Here is a 16,768-nt window from a genome sequence, read left to right on the forward strand (position 1 = left end):
AGTTCATAACAAATGGCATGAAGCGACCGAGTGAAGGAGGTGCACTCCATGAATAGAAGGGCTGTGTTTGTTACGTTCAGAGCGACGTTTTGAGTCACGCACCAACCAAGTCGAGTTTGCAGGTTACTGAAAATACAAGTATTTTTTATTTAGAAACAAAATATTTCTCCGTAGCGTTCAGATTCAGTGTTACGTACCACCACGTCCAGTTTGCCGATGACGCTGTGAGCCTTGATGACCCAGTTGACAGACTTCTCACACTTCAGCAGCAGCACGACGTTACGTTTCAATGGAACATCTGCCTCCAGTGGTCTCAGATCCACAATCACATCCACCTGGAATGCACTGCTCAGGGAGGGAAATAGAGAGAGAAAGAGAAGGGAAAAGAAAGCCAGCCAGGAGAGAGCCATAAGTTTTGGAAGACCCAAAATACTCAGTATTTACATGCCTTCCCTCTGTCTGGCCAACTGATTAAGAAACTGGAAGTATTCCCAGAAAGAGGAAGACATGTGCGTAGCAGACCAGACCACATAGCAGCCGTATGGTGAAATACATCATGATTGCCATATTCCCTGTAATTTTGGGCTCTTAATGCGTATACAGAGTAATCACACCGCTGGGAGAGTGAGACCATCACCCGGCAGACTGGAAATACAGACTACAGTCCACGAGAATTTGCGTCCCAAATGGTTGCCAACCTACACTATATACAGTGCATTCGGAAAGTATTCAGACCCCTTGACTTTTTCCTCATTTTGTTACGTTAGTCTTATTCTAAAATGGCTTAAATAAAACATTTTCCTTATCAATCTACACACAATACCCCATAATGATAAAGCGAAAACAGGTTTTTAGAATAATGTTTTTTTTGTTGCAAAAAAACTGAAATACCTTATTTACATAAGTATTCAGACCCTTTGCTCAGGTGCATCCTGTTTCCATTGATCATCCTTGAGATGTTCGTACACCTTGATTGGAGTCCACCGGTGGTAAATTCAATAGATTGGATATGATTTGGAAAGGCACACACCTGTCTATATAAGGTCCCACAGTTGACAGTGCATGCCAAAGCAAAAACCAAGCCATCAGAACAAAGGAATTGTCCATAGAGCTCTGAGAAAGGATTGTGTCATGGCACAGTACTGGGGAAGGGTACCAAAAATGTTTGCAGGATTTAAGGTCCCCAAGAACACAGTGGCCTCCATCATTGTTACATGGAAGAAGTTTAGAACCATCAAGACTCTTTCTAGAGCTGGCCGCCAGGCCAAAAGCAGCAATCGGGGAGAAGGGCCTTGGTCAGGGAGGTGACCAAGAACCCGATGGTCACTCAGAGTTCCTCTGTGAAGATGTGAGAACCTTCCAGAAAGACAACCATCTCTGCAGTACTCCACCAATCAGGCCTTTGTAGAGTGGCCAGACAGAAGCCACTCCTCAGTAAATGGCACCTAAAGGACTCTCAGACCATGAGAAACAAGAATCTCTGGCCTGATGAAACTAAGATTGAACTTTTTGGTCTGAATGCCAAATGTCACGTCTGGAGCAAACCTGACACCATCCCTACGGTGAAGCATGGTGGTAGCAGCATCATACTGTAGGGATGTTTTTCAGCGATAGGGACTGGGAGAGGTGCCAGGATCGAGGGAAAGATGAACGGAGCAAGGTACAGAGAGATCCTTGATGAAAACCTGCTCCAGAGCACTCAGGACCTCAGACTGGGGTGAAGGTTCACTTTCTAACAGGACAACGACCCTAAGCACAAAGCCAAGACAAGGCAGGAGTGGCTTTGGGACAAGTCTCTGAATGTCCTTGTGTGGCCAGCCAGAGCCCGTTCTAACATTTCTAGAGACCTGAAAGTAGCTGTGCAGCAACACTCCCCATCCAACCTGACAGAGCTTGAGAGCATCTGCAGAGAAGAATGGAAGAAACTCCCCCAAATACAGGTGTGCCAAGCTTGTAGCGTAATTCCAAAGAAGACTCGAGGCTGTAATTGCTGACAGAGTTGTTTCAACAAAGTACTGAGTAAAGGGTCTGAATACTTACAGTGGCAAGAAAAAGTATGTGAACCCTTTAGAATTACCTGGATTTCTGCATAAATTGGTCATCAAATTAGACAAACAGTGTGTTTAAACTAATAACACACAAATGATTGTATTTCTCTGGTCTATATTGAATACATCACTTAAACATTCACAGTGTAGGATGGCATAAGTATGCGAATCCCTAGGTGAATGACTTCTCCAAAAGCTAATTGGAGTCAGGGGTCAGCTAACCTGGAGTCCAATCAATGAGAAGAGATTGGAGATGTTGGTTAGAGCTGCCTTGCCCTATAAAAAACACTCACAGAATTTGAGTTTGCTATTCACAAGAAGCATTGCCTGATGTAAACCATGCCTCGAACAAATGAGATCTCAGAAGACCTAAGATTAAGAATTGTTGACTTGCATAAAGCTGGAAATGGTTACAAAATCATATTTAAAAGCCTTTATGTTCATCAGTCCACGTTAAGACAAATTGTCTATAAATGGAGAAAGTTCAGCACTATTGCTACTCTCCCTAGGAGTGGCCGTCCTGCAAAGATGACTGCAAGAGCACAGCGCAGAATGATCAATGAGGTTAAGAAGAATCCTAGAGTGTCAGCTAAAGACATACAGAAATCTCTGGAGCATGCTAACATCTCTGTTGATGAGTCTACGATACGTAAAACACTAAACAAGAATGGTGATCATGGGCGGACTCCACGGAACAAGCCACTGCTGTCCAAAAAAACATTGCTACACATCTGAAGTTCACAAAAAAGCACCTGGATGTTCCACAGCGCTATTGGAAAAATATTCTGTGGACAGATGAAACTACAGTTGTGTTGTTTGGAAGGAACACACAACACTGTGTGTGCAGAAAAAAAGGCACAGCACACCAACATCAAAACCTCATTCTAACTGTAAAGTATGGTGGAGGGAGCATCATGTTTTGGGGCTGCTTTGCTGCCGCAGGGCCTGGACAGCATGCTATCATCAACGGGGAAATTAAGTTTATCAAGTTTATCAAGATATTTTGCAGGAGAATGTTAGGCTATCTGTCCGCCAATTGAAGCTCAACAGAAGTTGGGTGATGCAACAGGATAACAACACAAAACACAGAAGTAAATCAACAACAGAATGACTTCAACAGAAGAAAATTCACCTTCTGGAGTGGCCCAGTCAGAGTCCTGACCTCAACTCGATTGAGATGCTGTGGCATGACCTCAAGAGAGCAGTTCACCAGACATCCCAAGTTTTGTAAAGAGGAATGGTTCAAAATACCTCCTGACCGTTGTGCAGGTCTGATCCGCAACTACAGAAAATGTTTGGTTGAGGTTATTGCTGCCAAAGGAGGGTCAACCAGTTATTAAATCCAAGGGTTCACATACTTTTCCCACCCTGCACTGTGAATGTTTACACGATGTGTTCAATAAAGACATAAAAACGTATTATTGTTTGTGTGTTATTAGTATAAGCAGACTGTGTTTGTCTATTGTTGTGACCTAGATGAAGATTCAGGTCAAATTTTATGACCAATTTATGCAGAAATACAGGTATTCCCAAAAGGTTCACATACTTTTTCTTGCCACTGTATGTAAATGCGATATTTCCTTCTCTTTTTTTTGCAGACATAAAAAAACTGTTTTGCTTAGACATTATGGGGTATTGTGTGTAGATTGATGAGGGAAAAAACGATTGAATCAATAATTTAATAAGGCTGTAACTTTGAAAAAGTCAAAGTGTCTTAAAACTTTCCGAATGCTCTGTTTACAAAAATATGTGGACATGCCTTCAAATGAGTGGATTCGGCTATTACAGCCACACCTGTTGCTGACAGGTGTATAAAATCAAGCACACAGCCATGTAATTTCCATAGACAAACATTGGCAGTAGAATGGCCTTACTGAAGAGCTCAGTGACTTTCAACGTGGCGCCGTCATAGGATGCCACCTTTCCAAAAAGTGTGTTTGTCAAATTTCTGATCTGTTTCGGTCAACTGTAAGTGCTGTTATTGTGAAGTGGAAACGTCTAGGAGCAACAACGGCTCAGTCGCAAAGTAGTACACAAAAGCTCACAGAATGGGACCGCCACGTGCTGAGGCACGTAACGCTTAAAAATCCTCTGTCCTCACTTGCAACACTCACTACCGAGTTCCAAACTGCCTCTGGAAGCAACTTGAGGACAATAACTGTTCGTCATGAGCTTCGTGAAATGGGTTTCCACGGCCGAGCAAGCCTAAGATCACCATGCGCAATGGCAAGTGCGCAGGGTGATCTTCAATGCATACTGTGAAGTTTGGTGGAGGAGGAATAAATGGTCTGTGGCTGATTTTCATGGTTCGGGCTAGGCAACTTGACATTCTAGACAAGTCTGTGCTTCCAACTTTGTGGCAACAGTTTCGGGAAGGCCCTTTCCTGTTTCAGCATGACAATGCCCCTGTGTATAAAGCGAGGTCAATACAGAAATGGTGTGTCGAGATCGGTGTGGAAGAACTTGACTGGCAGGCACAGAGCCCTGACTTCAACCCCATTGAACACCTTTGGGATGAATTGTAACGCCGACTGCAAACCTGGCGTAATCGTCCAACATAAGTGCCCGACCTCACTAATGCCCTTGTGGCTGAATGGAAGCAAGTCCCCACAGCACTGTGTCATCTAGTGGAAAGCCTTCCCAGAAGAGTGGAGGCTGTTATAGCAGCAACGGGGGCACCAACTCCATATTAATGCCCATGATTTTGGAATGAGATGTTTGACGAGCATGAACTTTTGTTCATGTAGTGTATCGCAGAGTCAAGTTTGCATGAACTTTTGACCAGGGTCCATAGACCTCTGGTCAAAAGTAGTGCCCTTGGCAATGGGATACCATTTGGGAGGCACCCTCAGACTGAGTCTGAGAGAGCGCTCAACAAAACCTCAAAAGGTCAATATTATCCTACTCTTCCTTGCTATCCAACACAGACTACCAGTGAGACGAGAGAGAAACCATCCTGACCTCTTGTAACAGGGAAATTACACTGAATTCACTAAGGTTTATATTTAGAGTTAGTGTAATCGACATAATGTGTAGCATATTGACATAAAGGGCCAGTTTACCAGAGACAGATTAAGCCCACTGCTGGACTAAAAGCATGATCAATAGAGAATCTCCATTGGAAGTGTTCTTTGGTCCAGAACTAGGCTTAATCTGTGTCCAGGAACCCAGCCTAAACTGGATAAATGTGCGCTTTATTTGGGTTGGACTATGTTTTGGTACTGGTGGTGGGCTACAGTTCTGGTTGTGTTTTGGTTATGTTATGGTTGGTTGGTTGGTGTTGGTTTACAGTACTGACCTGCTGGAGTTGGGTGCTTGCAGCTCAATGATGTGGACCTCTTGGTCCTGGTCTGGTCCAGACAGGACACAGCCTGTAGAGGCCTGGGGCTCCACGTAGCCAGCTAGGTAGTTCAGAGAGAGGAACTTGTTGTCGATCTTACAGGTATCTGAGAACACTGGGTCTGGAAGACGAAAGAAGAGAGTGGTTAGATGAGACGAGATTATGACTCAGTGTATAATTCGAACACTGGATGTGATGTGCTTATACTCGATTAATCCTCAAGAGCAAGACGTTCCGATGGAGGCAGTCAAGGTTAATACGCAAACTTAATATACTGAAGTGATACGGGCAAGTGCAGTGTGCAAGTTTTTATTTTCTTTCAAGATTCATCCTCATGAGGAAATGGGTGAGGTATTTCGGTATTTACATTACTGTTCGGCCAACGTTTTGAGATATCTGAACACTTCGGGGTTGCTGGTAAAAGACAGGGACAGACAGACAGACTTTGCATTGAACACTATGATTCATGTTTCTGGGGAAATGAAAAGACATGTTGAACAATAGCCGTCATAAACACGTCCAATCAGTCATTCCTGTCAGGTTTCCCACCATTCTAACTTACTACCATTTATTTACTCAAATAATATTATTCTCCATCCAACTGTCCAGGCATGCAATCCTCTTCTCAGTCTTTTACAAAACATGAAAAGTTAAGCCCAGATGCTTCCTTATTTGGCAAACAAGGTCTTGGACAATATAAACTAAAGAGGTTGGAACCTTCCTCCCTAGACCCACTCGTGCCCCCTTCTTGCGTGTTTTAAGTACCTGGTAGGACACAAAGCGGAAATCTGTCCAGCCTCATGAAAAAGTACCAGAGAGAGAGATGGGGGGGGGGAGCCGGACTGAGGTAAACATGGCACGTTGGGCCTTCGCCAAGCCACAGTGTCTAATGACAGAGAGAGCGGCTGAATAGATGACTGCTTCAAGGCTAAGCAACCACACACTCTCTGTTTTCCTCCACAGTGATTGATTACATGGAGAGAACAGTACATACCCCGGCTGTAATGTGTAATGGAGCCATGACTCCACTCCTGGCAGTCACAGTGATATTGTCATGCAGTTGAAAGATAGTTGTTAAAAATGAGGTTCCCTATCTATCTGGATGTTGACGTAGGATAAGGTGGGACGTGCTGTCGGTTCGGTTTACAAAGGACCAGTGGGGAGTGATGAAGTGAAGGAAAGAGTGAAGCATGGCTTCAATGGATCAATCACACAACATCCGTGGAGGAAAGCCCTCAACTTCAAACAGCCTTAGTCCCTGCTACAGTAACTCTACTGCCTGGTGGAGAGGAGACACCTCTGACAGTTTGTTTCCACTCACAGCTCACAGTTGTCAAGGAACAGTGGACATTTGCTCTACCCATTGATGCCTTCCAGTTTAGTTTACTACAAACTCTGCTTCTCAGAAGTGGTCTTCTTACAGACAAGTTAAGGAACAAGGCCCTTATCATCTTGTTTATTTGCAGCTCAAGGGGTTAAAGCTAGAATCTTTAGTAGAAACAATAACAAAGCGATTCTCCATCCCTGTTTAGTTAAAAAGCGGAGGGATGGGCCCGGAGAAATGTAACCACGCTCAAATTCATAGACAGACCTATGGATGGACTGACCATCCGTGAATTCAAAAGTATCATTTTAAACATGTTTTGAGGCGATGAAGTGTTTGTTTATATTTATATTGTTTACAAACAGAGTAAAACAAGCTTATATTTTGGGTTCTGATGGGGTATGAAAGTTTAACTAAGCTCATGAGGCATTTCTAAGTTATAGTCTTCAAGAATCAATGGGTATATATATATTTATAATTCCAAAAATGGATGTAGCAACTAAGGATGCTAGTTTTAAGGAGGAAAGAATACCATAAATGGATCCCTCTCTTGTGTGTTGGACCAAAACTGCTTGGAGACTTGAAACAGTCCCTGTAAAAAATAACAATATATACAGGGGGGTGCCGGTACAGAGTCAGTGTGCGGGGGCACCGGTTAGTTGAGGTAGTATGTCCATGTAGGTAGAGTTAATTAAAGTGACTATGCATAGATGACAACAGAGGGTGGCAGTGGTGTGGAGATGGGGGGGGGGGGGGGGGGGGGGTAATGTGAATTGTCTGGGTAGCCATTTGTCTAGATGTTCAAGAGTCTTATGGCTTGGGAGTAGAAGTGGTTTAGAAGCCTCTTGGACCTAGACTTGGCCCTCCGGTACCGCTAGGGTGGCTGGAGTCGTTGACAATTCCCAGGGCCTTCCTCTGACACCGCCTGGTATAGAGGTCCTGGATGGCAGGAAGCTTGGACCCATTGATGTACTGGGCCGTTCGCACTACCCTCTGTAGTGCCTTGCGGTCGGAGGCCGAGCAGTTGCCATACCAGGAAGTGATGCAACCAGTCAGGATGCTCTTGATGGTGAAGCTGTAGAACATTTTGAGGATCTAAGGACCCATGCCAAATCTTTTCAGTCTCCTGAGGGGGGAATAGGTTTTGTCGTGCCCTCTTCCCGACCATGTTAGTTTTTTGGTGACGTGGACACCAAGGAACTTGAAGCTCTCAACCTGCTCCACTGCAGCCCCGTCAATGAGGATGGGGGCGTGTTCGGTCCTCTTTTTCCTGTAGTCCACAATCATCTCCTTTGTCTTGATCACGTTGAGGGAGAGGTTGTTGTCCTGGCACCACACGGCCAGGCCTCTGACCTCCTCCCTATTGGCTGTCTTGTTGTTGTCGTGCAGTCATGAGTGAAATGGGAGTACAGGAGGCGTCTGAGCAAGCACCCCTGAGGGGCCCCTGTGTTGAGGATCAGCGTGGCGGATGTGTTGTTACCTACCCTTACCACCTGGGGGTGGCCCGTCAGGAAGTTCAGGATCCAGTTGCAGAGGGAGGTGTTTAGTCCCAGGGTCCTTAGCTTATTGATGAGCTTTGAGGGCACTATGGTGTTGAACGCTGAGTTGTAGTCAATGAATAGCATTACCATCATAGGTGTTCCTTCAGTCCAGGTGGGAAAGGGCAGTGTGGAGTACAATAGAGACTGCATCATCTGTGGATCTGATGGGGCGATATGCAAATTGGAGTGGGTCTAGGGTTTATGGGATTATGGTGTTGATGTGAGCCATGACCAGCCATTCAAAGTACTTCATGGCTACAGATGTTAGTGCTACAGGTCAGTAGTCATTTATGTAGGTTACCTTAGGGTTCTTGGGCACAGGCACTATGGTGGTCTGCTTAAAACATGTTGGTATTACAGACTCGGACAGGAAGAGGTTGAAAATGTCAGTGAAGACACTTGCTAGTTGGTCAGCGCATGCTCGAAATACACGTCCTTGTACTCCGTCTGGCCCTCCGGCCTTGTGAATGTTGACCTGTCTAAAGGTCTTAGTCACATCGGCTGCGGAGAGCGTGATTACACTCTTCCGGTACAGGCTGGTGCTCTCATGCATGTTTCAGTGTTATTTGTCTCGAAGCAAGCATAGAAGTAGTTTAGCTCGTCCGGTAGGCTCATGTCACTGGGCAGCTCTTGGCTCTGCTTCCCTTTGTAGTCTGCAGGCCCTGCCACATCCGACGAGCGTCAGAATCAGTGTAATTTTCGATTTTAGGTGATTTTAGTCCTGTATTGACGCTTTGCCTGTTTGATGGTTCATCGGAGGGCATGGCGGGATTTCTTATAAGCTTTCTGGATAGATTCCTGCTCCTTGAAAGCGGCAGCTCTAGCCTTTAGCTCAGTGCGGTAGCTGCCTGTAATCCATGTGGGTACGCCTGTAATTCACTGTGGGTACGACATCATCGATGCACTTATTGATGAAGCCAATGACAGATGTGGTGTACTCCTCAATGACATTGGAGGAATCCCGGAACGTATTCCAGTCTGTGCTAGCAAAACAATCCTGTAGCTTAGCAACTGCTTCATCTGACCACTTTTTTATTGATCTAGTCACTGGTGCTTCCTGCTTTCATTTTTGCCTGTAAGCAGGAATCAGGAGGATATAATTATGGTCAGATTTGCCAAATGGAGGGCAAGGGACAGCTTTGTAAGCATCTGTGTATGCTTTGTATGCATGTGTGGAGTATAGGTGGTCCAGAGTTCTTTTCCCTCTGGTTGCACATTTAACATGTTGATAGAAATGAGGTAAAACTGATTTAAGTTTCCCTGCATTAAAGTCCCTGGCTACTAGGAGCGCCACCTCTGGGTGAGTGTTATCTTGTTTGCTTTTGGCAGAATACAGCTTATTCAATTCTATCTTGGTACCCACCTCTGACTGTGATGGTATGTAAAACAGCTACAAAAAATATAGATGAGAACTCTCTCGGTAGGTAATGTGGTCTGCAGCTTATCATGAGAAACTCTACCTCAGGTGAGCAATGGCTCGGGACTTTCTTAGATATCGTGCACCAGCTGCTGTTTACAAAAATACATAGACCGCCGCCCCTTGTCTTACTTGTTTTATCCTGCCGGTACATCGTATAACCAGCCAGCTGTATGTTGATATTGCAGTCTTTCAGCCAGGACTCCGTGAAGCATAGGATGTTACAGTTTTTAATGTCCTGTTGGTAGTTTAATCTTCCCAATAACTTGTCTATTTTATTGTCCAAAGACTGCATGTTTGCTAGCAGAACTGAGGGAGTGGGGGTTTATTCAATCGCCGCCTACTCCTCAGAAGGCAGCCCGCCCTCCGGCCTTTCGTTCTCCGCCTCCTCTTCACACAGATCACTGGGGTTGGGGCCTGTTCCCGAGGAAGCCGTATATCCTCCGCCTCGGGCTCGTCAGAGTCATAAAATAATAAAAAGGACTCTGGTTGCCCGTGGTGAGTAATCACAGTCCTGATGTCTAGAAATTATTTTAGGTAAAAAGAGACAGTAGCGGCAACATTATGTACAAAAATAGTAACAAAAAAATAGGTTACAAACAACGCAGATAAACGAACAAAAAAAACTTCTGCTCCATTTTTACAGCTAGCAATCAGAGCAGTGATTCTTCTCACAAACCTACTACAAGGACACACACCCTCTCACAAACCTACTACGAAGACACAGACCCTCTCACAAACCTACTACGAAGACACAGACCCTCTCACAAACCTACTCTGCATTTCCATCGGTCACTTCCTCCTCACTCCACTGACTCTGGGCTCACAGTCAAGGAAGAAAAGTGACAAGCAAGGAACGCAATGGCCAGATTACAAAAGAAAGAAAAAGTCCTTTCCTCCCGGCCAAGTCTATTTGCTTTTTAAATGGAACTGAAAGCTGGCCAGTGGAACCGAGACACAGAAAGAGTGTTAGCTCTGCTTCTCTGGGATTGTTTTATTTCTCTAGGGTCCAGTAACTCCCAGGACTGTCAATGGCCTCCATTGAGAGGCAATTACTGCATGGGAACCACTTGATTAAGGTTTATTGGGGAAGAAAAGGCCTGTCACGAGGCAGAGAAAATATACTGTTAGTGAAGGTAGGTGTAAATGTCTCCCTAGGCATTCGAAACGGAAATGTGGCACTACCTTAGGACTGAGGCAATGTTTCTAACCTGCCTCTCAGAGTGAAACACACCTTCTCCGACTTTGATGTAGGCTTCCACTTGGAACCAATAGTTATCCTACAGAAGGGGCTGCCAAAGAACCCTTTATGGTTATAGGTAGCACCTTCCTCTAAGAGCGTCCTTTAGAGAAATATTTCTAACTTCCCTTTGAAAGTAAAACACACCTTCTCCCACTTTAATGTAGATGTCCAGGGCGATCTTGAGTTCGGAGAAGGAGGTGACGGCTCTGTACTTCTTGGTGGCCCAGTTGAGGAGATGGTCGTTGCCATGGGGAAGCACCTCCTTCTGAACATGACAGTGGAGGGAGAAGTTCCCTGGAGGTAAGTAGACATCAGATCCCTCAGATACCTAGAGGAAGGAGAGATACCACAACGATACAGACAGTCAGCCAGAGAGACACTATGGTGTAACAGACAGACATACACAGTTCATCAAGAGTCATACCCCTGAGACATGGCTGTAGTGTGTTAGGAGTCATAGGAGCCTACGGCCATGTTTCAGCATTAAACGACACACAGAGAAGTTGACATCTGAGCTCTCTGATACCTGGAGGGTGGAGAGACACAATGATGTTACAGATAGACACTGTACATCAGGAGACATAGCCCCTTAAACGGCTTATGTCTGTAGACGGCTATGGCATTGGGTGTACTAAGACGCATAGTTATAATAGCCTACAGCCATTTCTCAGGGCCATAGGAGCCACAGAGGGACATCACTTTGCCTGTGAGGAAAAGAGCTGGAGGCAGGGGTTCCACAGAATGACTGTGATACAGTAGGTTTCTGTATGACACTAGGGGCTGGTTTCCTAGCCACAGATCAAGCCTAGTCCTGGACTAAAGAGCAAGATCAATGGAGAATCGAAAAGTATTTTTAGTCTAGAACTATGCTTAAACTGTGTTTGGTAAACTTGTCCTAAGAGACTAGCTCTAGCATTATGGACCTGGTGTGACAGTAACTCAGAGAGAGAGACCATAGGAACAATAATACGGAGTGAGGATTTACAGGATTTGTAGTCTAGAGACCGATAAGCATTGATTTAATGGTCGACTCAGCGAAATGACAGATATTGAGATGAGCACTATGCGGCTCACTTTCTGCACGTACGTCATATCGCTGAATCTACCTTTAATAGCAGTGGGTCAGATTTTTTTTTTTTAGAATCCAATTTACATCAGACAACTCTGGATTACTTTCAGCAGTCTCTATTTCAGATACTGAAGGAAATACATGTATAGAGTTACTGAGAATATAAAATGGTAAAGCTAAAAAAAAGTTGTGGATCAGACCTGTGACGTGATTTACTGTTAAGAAGCTGTGTTTTCTATTGGCCTCATGAAGTTAGTTTTCAAGACTTCCACTCACAAGGACTTCTTTGTTGATAAAGATATATATGCCCATAAAATCCAATGCTCTATTGACATGCTCATCCACTTTATGGGAAAAGAAGAAATTCAAGACAATAAAAGTCAAGGCCTGCCTCGAGGCAAACAGAAAAAGGCGAAGAGAAGACTTTTGCAAATTCAAATCTTCCATCTAAACTTTGCCAAAAGACATCTTTGACACTCCATCCCCGATCGTTATTTCAAGGCCTCTCGAAACGTGCGCTCTGTATTTTTACACATGGTCTCCTTACACAATAAGATGCATGGTATCTACTGATTACGTAATGTCATTGTGCGTCATCACTATTGTGCAGGGATTTCTCAAAATGGCTGCATACAGCTGGAGAGGTATGGCGCTGTCTGTCATGAACATAGCCAGCAGACACACATATGATGGCATATGTTCACGCTACTTTCTTTGTCATAGGAAACACAACTGCAAGACACACGTGTCAGTGTACGTGTGCTCACACACACACACATTAACAAATAAATCAGAGGCACAAAGAAATAGACTAATTTTAGCAATGCAGTTTGTTTGGAGTTAGCATTATAATCTAAAAGTAAATCATTTTGCCATATGAGAGCGGGATAAATTGCATCCAGATGTGATACAGAGGGACGTAGCCTAAGCCTAGGTAGGCAAAAAGCTGCGAGACCGCAAAACCCAGCTGTGATGCGCAGAGTGACAAAAAATGAGCGTAAAATGTGTGCGGAGCCCTGAGCCCACAATGAAGTGCTGATTTGTCTTCTGGCAGGGAGGGATGGAAGGAGGGAGGGATGGAGGGAAAGAGAGAAACTTGGCTGAGCTTGGCGTGTGTGCATGCATGCGTGTGAAGAGAGAGAGCGAGAGAGTGAGAAGGAGACCACCCCTTTGGCTCTTAACGGACCTCAACCCATATGCTTCATTTCAGAGAGATAAACATTCACATGTGCTGAAAAAAACTACTGACTGTAGTACAACTGTGAGCAGAGCTGAGTATTCCAGGCCAGCCAGGCAGCCCTAACACACGGTCTGGTCTAGATAACCTACCTCATTATATTTATCATTATTTTTTCTTATTCCCACGGCCTCCTCTATCTAACATGGGGAGGGCAGCTGACCGTGCTGCCTGGCAGGCCCAATTAAAACATTAACTCATAACACTTGGGATCATTCACAGTTTGTTGCATTACACATCGTTTTGAAGTTTTCCAAAGATGGGGAAGAGGAAAACAAAACACAGTATTTCAGATCATGGTGTTTGCTTGTTTGTTTGAAAATTGGGTATTTGGAACTCCATACAGAGAGGTTCTCCATTTCCCTCCAGCACACACACAAACACACGTCTCACACACACACACACGGCCCAGCCAGCACCATGTGCAACATCTGCCTGACCCCTGGCCGCTCCTTTCTACGTTCCTGGCATTGTCACCACAGATGATGAATGCCAAGACCAGGGAGACAGATACTGTCGAAGAATTCACCGCAACGTAGCTATTTATTTTGAGTGATAACGTTTACTACGACTACGGCAGGAAGGAAAGGAAAACTTTAGTGGAGAAAGACGGAGTGCCGTGCCTCTGCCTGACTGCCTCACCTCAGCAATCAAAAGTGATATAGAGCTGTGGACGAGTGCTGAAACAACGAGAGGAGGAGATGGCGGGGGAAAGTGTTGGGGTTTACTTTGGGAAACCTTGCCAAGCTCAGCAGAGTTTATCAATTTAATTGCGGCAATACATCTGTAATTAGTCTGAAAGAATTAGAGGTGGAAGCCTGAAAAACCAAATTAGCTCCAGGTCGTTCGAGGGTGATTTGAAATGGGAATATGAAAGAAGAGACTCAGAGAGACACTGGGACTCAACAAACCTGCTCTCTCTATCTAAACCAACCTGAGATCAATACCCCGTTAGCTGAGAGAGAGAAAGAGAGAGAGAGAAAGCTTGTTTAGAAGAACGTGTTAAAAAAAAACACATGTACAGTGCATTCGGAAAGTATTCAGACCCATTTTGCCACTTTACAGCCTTATTCTAAAATTGATTAAATAAAACATTTTCTTCAGCAATCTACACACAATACCCAATAATAACAAAGCAAAAACAGGTTTCTAGAAATGTTTGCTATGAGACTTGAAATTGAGCTCAGGTGCATCCTGTTTCCATTGATCATCCTTCAGATGTTTCTACAACTTGATTGGAGTCCACCTTTTGTAAATTCAATTGATTGGATATGATTTGGAAAGGCACACACCTGTCTATATAAGGCCTCACAGTTGACAGTGCATGTCAGAGTAAAAACCAAGCCATGAGGTCAAAGGAATTGTCCGTAGAACTCCGAGAGGATTGTGTCGAGGCACAGATCTGGGGAAGGGTACCAAAAAATGTCTGCAGCATTGAAGCTCCCCAAGAACACAGTGGCCTCCATCATTCTTACATGGAAGAAGTTTGGAACCACCAAGACTCTTCCTAGAGCTGGTCACCAGGCCAAACTGAGCAATCGGGGGAGAAGGGTGACCAGGAACTAGATGGTCACTATGACAGAGCTCTAGAGTTCCTCTGTGGAGATGGGAGAACCTTCCAGAAGGACAACCATCTCTGCAGCACTCCACCAATCAGGCCTTTATAGTAGAGTGGACAGACGGAAGCCATTCCTCAGTAAAAGGCACATGACAGCCCGCTTGGAGTTATAAGGCACCTAAAGACTCTCAGACCATGAGAAACAAGATTCTCTGGTCTGCTGAAACCAAGACTGAACTATTTGGCCTGAATGCCGAGCATCACGTCTGGAGGAAACCTGGCACCATCCCTACGGGGAAGCATGGTGGTGGCAGCATCATGCTGTGGGGATGTTTTTCAGCGGCAGGGACTGGGAGGCTAGTCAAGACCGAGGCAAAGATAACGGAGCAAAGTACAGAGAGATCCTTGATAAAAAAAAATCTCCTCCAGAGCGCCCAGGACCTCAGACTGGGGTGAAGGTTCACTTTCCAAAAGGACAACGACCCTTAGCACACTACCAAGACAATGCAGGAGTGGCTTCGGGACAAGTCTCTGAATGTCCATGAGTGGCCCAGCCAGAGCCAGACTTGAACCCGATTGAACATCTCTGTATTGACCTGAAAATAGCTGTGCAGCAACACTCCCCATCCAACCTGGCAGAGCTTGAGAGGATCTGCAGAGAAGAATGGGAGAAAATCCCCAAATACAGGTGCGCCAAGCTGTAGCGACATACCCAAGAAGACTCGATGCTGTAATCACTGCCAAAGTGCTTCAACAAAGTACTGAGTAAATTGTCTGAATACTTATGTAAATGTGATATCATTTTTTTTTATATATATATAAATTAGCAAACGTTTCTAAAAACCTGTTTTTGCTTTGTCATTATGGGGTAAATTGATGAAGAGAAAAAAAACAATTTAATACATTTTTGAATAAGGCTGTAACGTAACAAAATATGGAAAAAAAGTCAAGGGGTCTGAATACTTTCCGAATGCACTGTAAGGGCAAGGCGTGCTGCTCTGTTTTCAACCAGCTGCAGATTTGCTAGGTCTTTCTTTGCTTAATTTGACCATATTACCGAACAGTAATCAAGATGGGACATAACCCTCCCCATCTTCAACTTAGTCAATATGAGTTGACCATGATAATTGACCATCCAATGTTATACCTAGGAGATTAGTCCCTCTGTAACTTTCTCACTCATCATTATTTAAGATTCATTAAGGATTATCTGCAATCATAAGCACTGTTTTTATCAAAGACTTGAAAGTTGGAAAACATAAGAAATTAGCATCTACTATTACAAGAACAAATAAAGTGTGAAGCCAGGACTTGCAAAACAACTGCTTGAAAGCTATACCATTTCAAAGTAGAGGTATTGTTAATTGTTTGGCTCCCAGAGTATTAACAATACTACCTACAAAGTAGTGCTGCATGCTAATACATCAAAGAAGAACAAAGGGTTCCAAAAGGGTTATTCGGCTGTCCCCATAGGAGAATCCTTTTTGGTTGCAGGTAAAACCATTTTTTGCTCAATGTAGAATCCTCTACGTGGAACCAACAAGGGTTAACCTGGAAGCAAAAGGGTTCTATCTGCAACCAAAAAGGATTATTCAAAGGGTTCCCCTATGCAGACAGCCAAAGAACCCTTTAAGGTTCTAGATAGGACCTTTTTTTCTAAGAGTGTAGACGTCAAAGTAGTTATACATCCATAGACATCAATAACTGTCACAAAGGAATGATTAACTCAATGAAACAATTGGGAGAAAAATGTTCATACAATACACAGTACATTCATTTTTGTCCGTTTTACAGTCCCTACTGTCATAGCACGTACGCTACTCATTGCCTTGGGGGTATCAGCAGGTTCTCCCTGAGAAGAGAAGAGGACGACCTGTCTGGACACAGGACTGAACGTGCAGAGAGAGAGGGCCTAATCCCTGAACACATACATTTATGTTGCTTATCCGTCCTCTTCTCACAAACAGAACCAGACAGAAAGACAACCTAGA

The 16,768-nt window shown here is 44.3% G+C and overlaps 1 protein-coding gene across 1 annotated transcript in view; it reads right to left on the bottom strand.

The window, feature by feature from the left end:
* LOC129855439 (transforming growth factor beta receptor type 3-like) overlaps positions 1–16,768 on the bottom strand; it is a 141,116-nt gene that overhangs the window by 40,997 nt on the left and 83,351 nt on the right. The window contains exons 5-7 of the mRNA XM_055923093.1: positions 11,058–11,241; positions 5,347–5,509; positions 198–345 (exon numbers count right to left, since the gene is read on the bottom strand). Of these exons, the coding sequence (XP_055779068.1) occupies positions 198–345; positions 5,347–5,509; positions 11,058–11,241 (495 nt within the window). The remainder of the gene's footprint in view (positions 1–197; positions 346–5,346; positions 5,510–11,057; positions 11,242–16,768) is intronic.

Source organism: Salvelinus fontinalis, chromosome 5 (assembly GCF_029448725.1).
Source record: "Salvelinus fontinalis isolate EN_2023a chromosome 5, ASM2944872v1, whole genome shotgun sequence".
In the NCBI taxonomy this organism is placed as follows: domain Eukaryota; kingdom Metazoa; phylum Chordata; class Actinopteri; order Salmoniformes; family Salmonidae; genus Salvelinus; species Salvelinus fontinalis.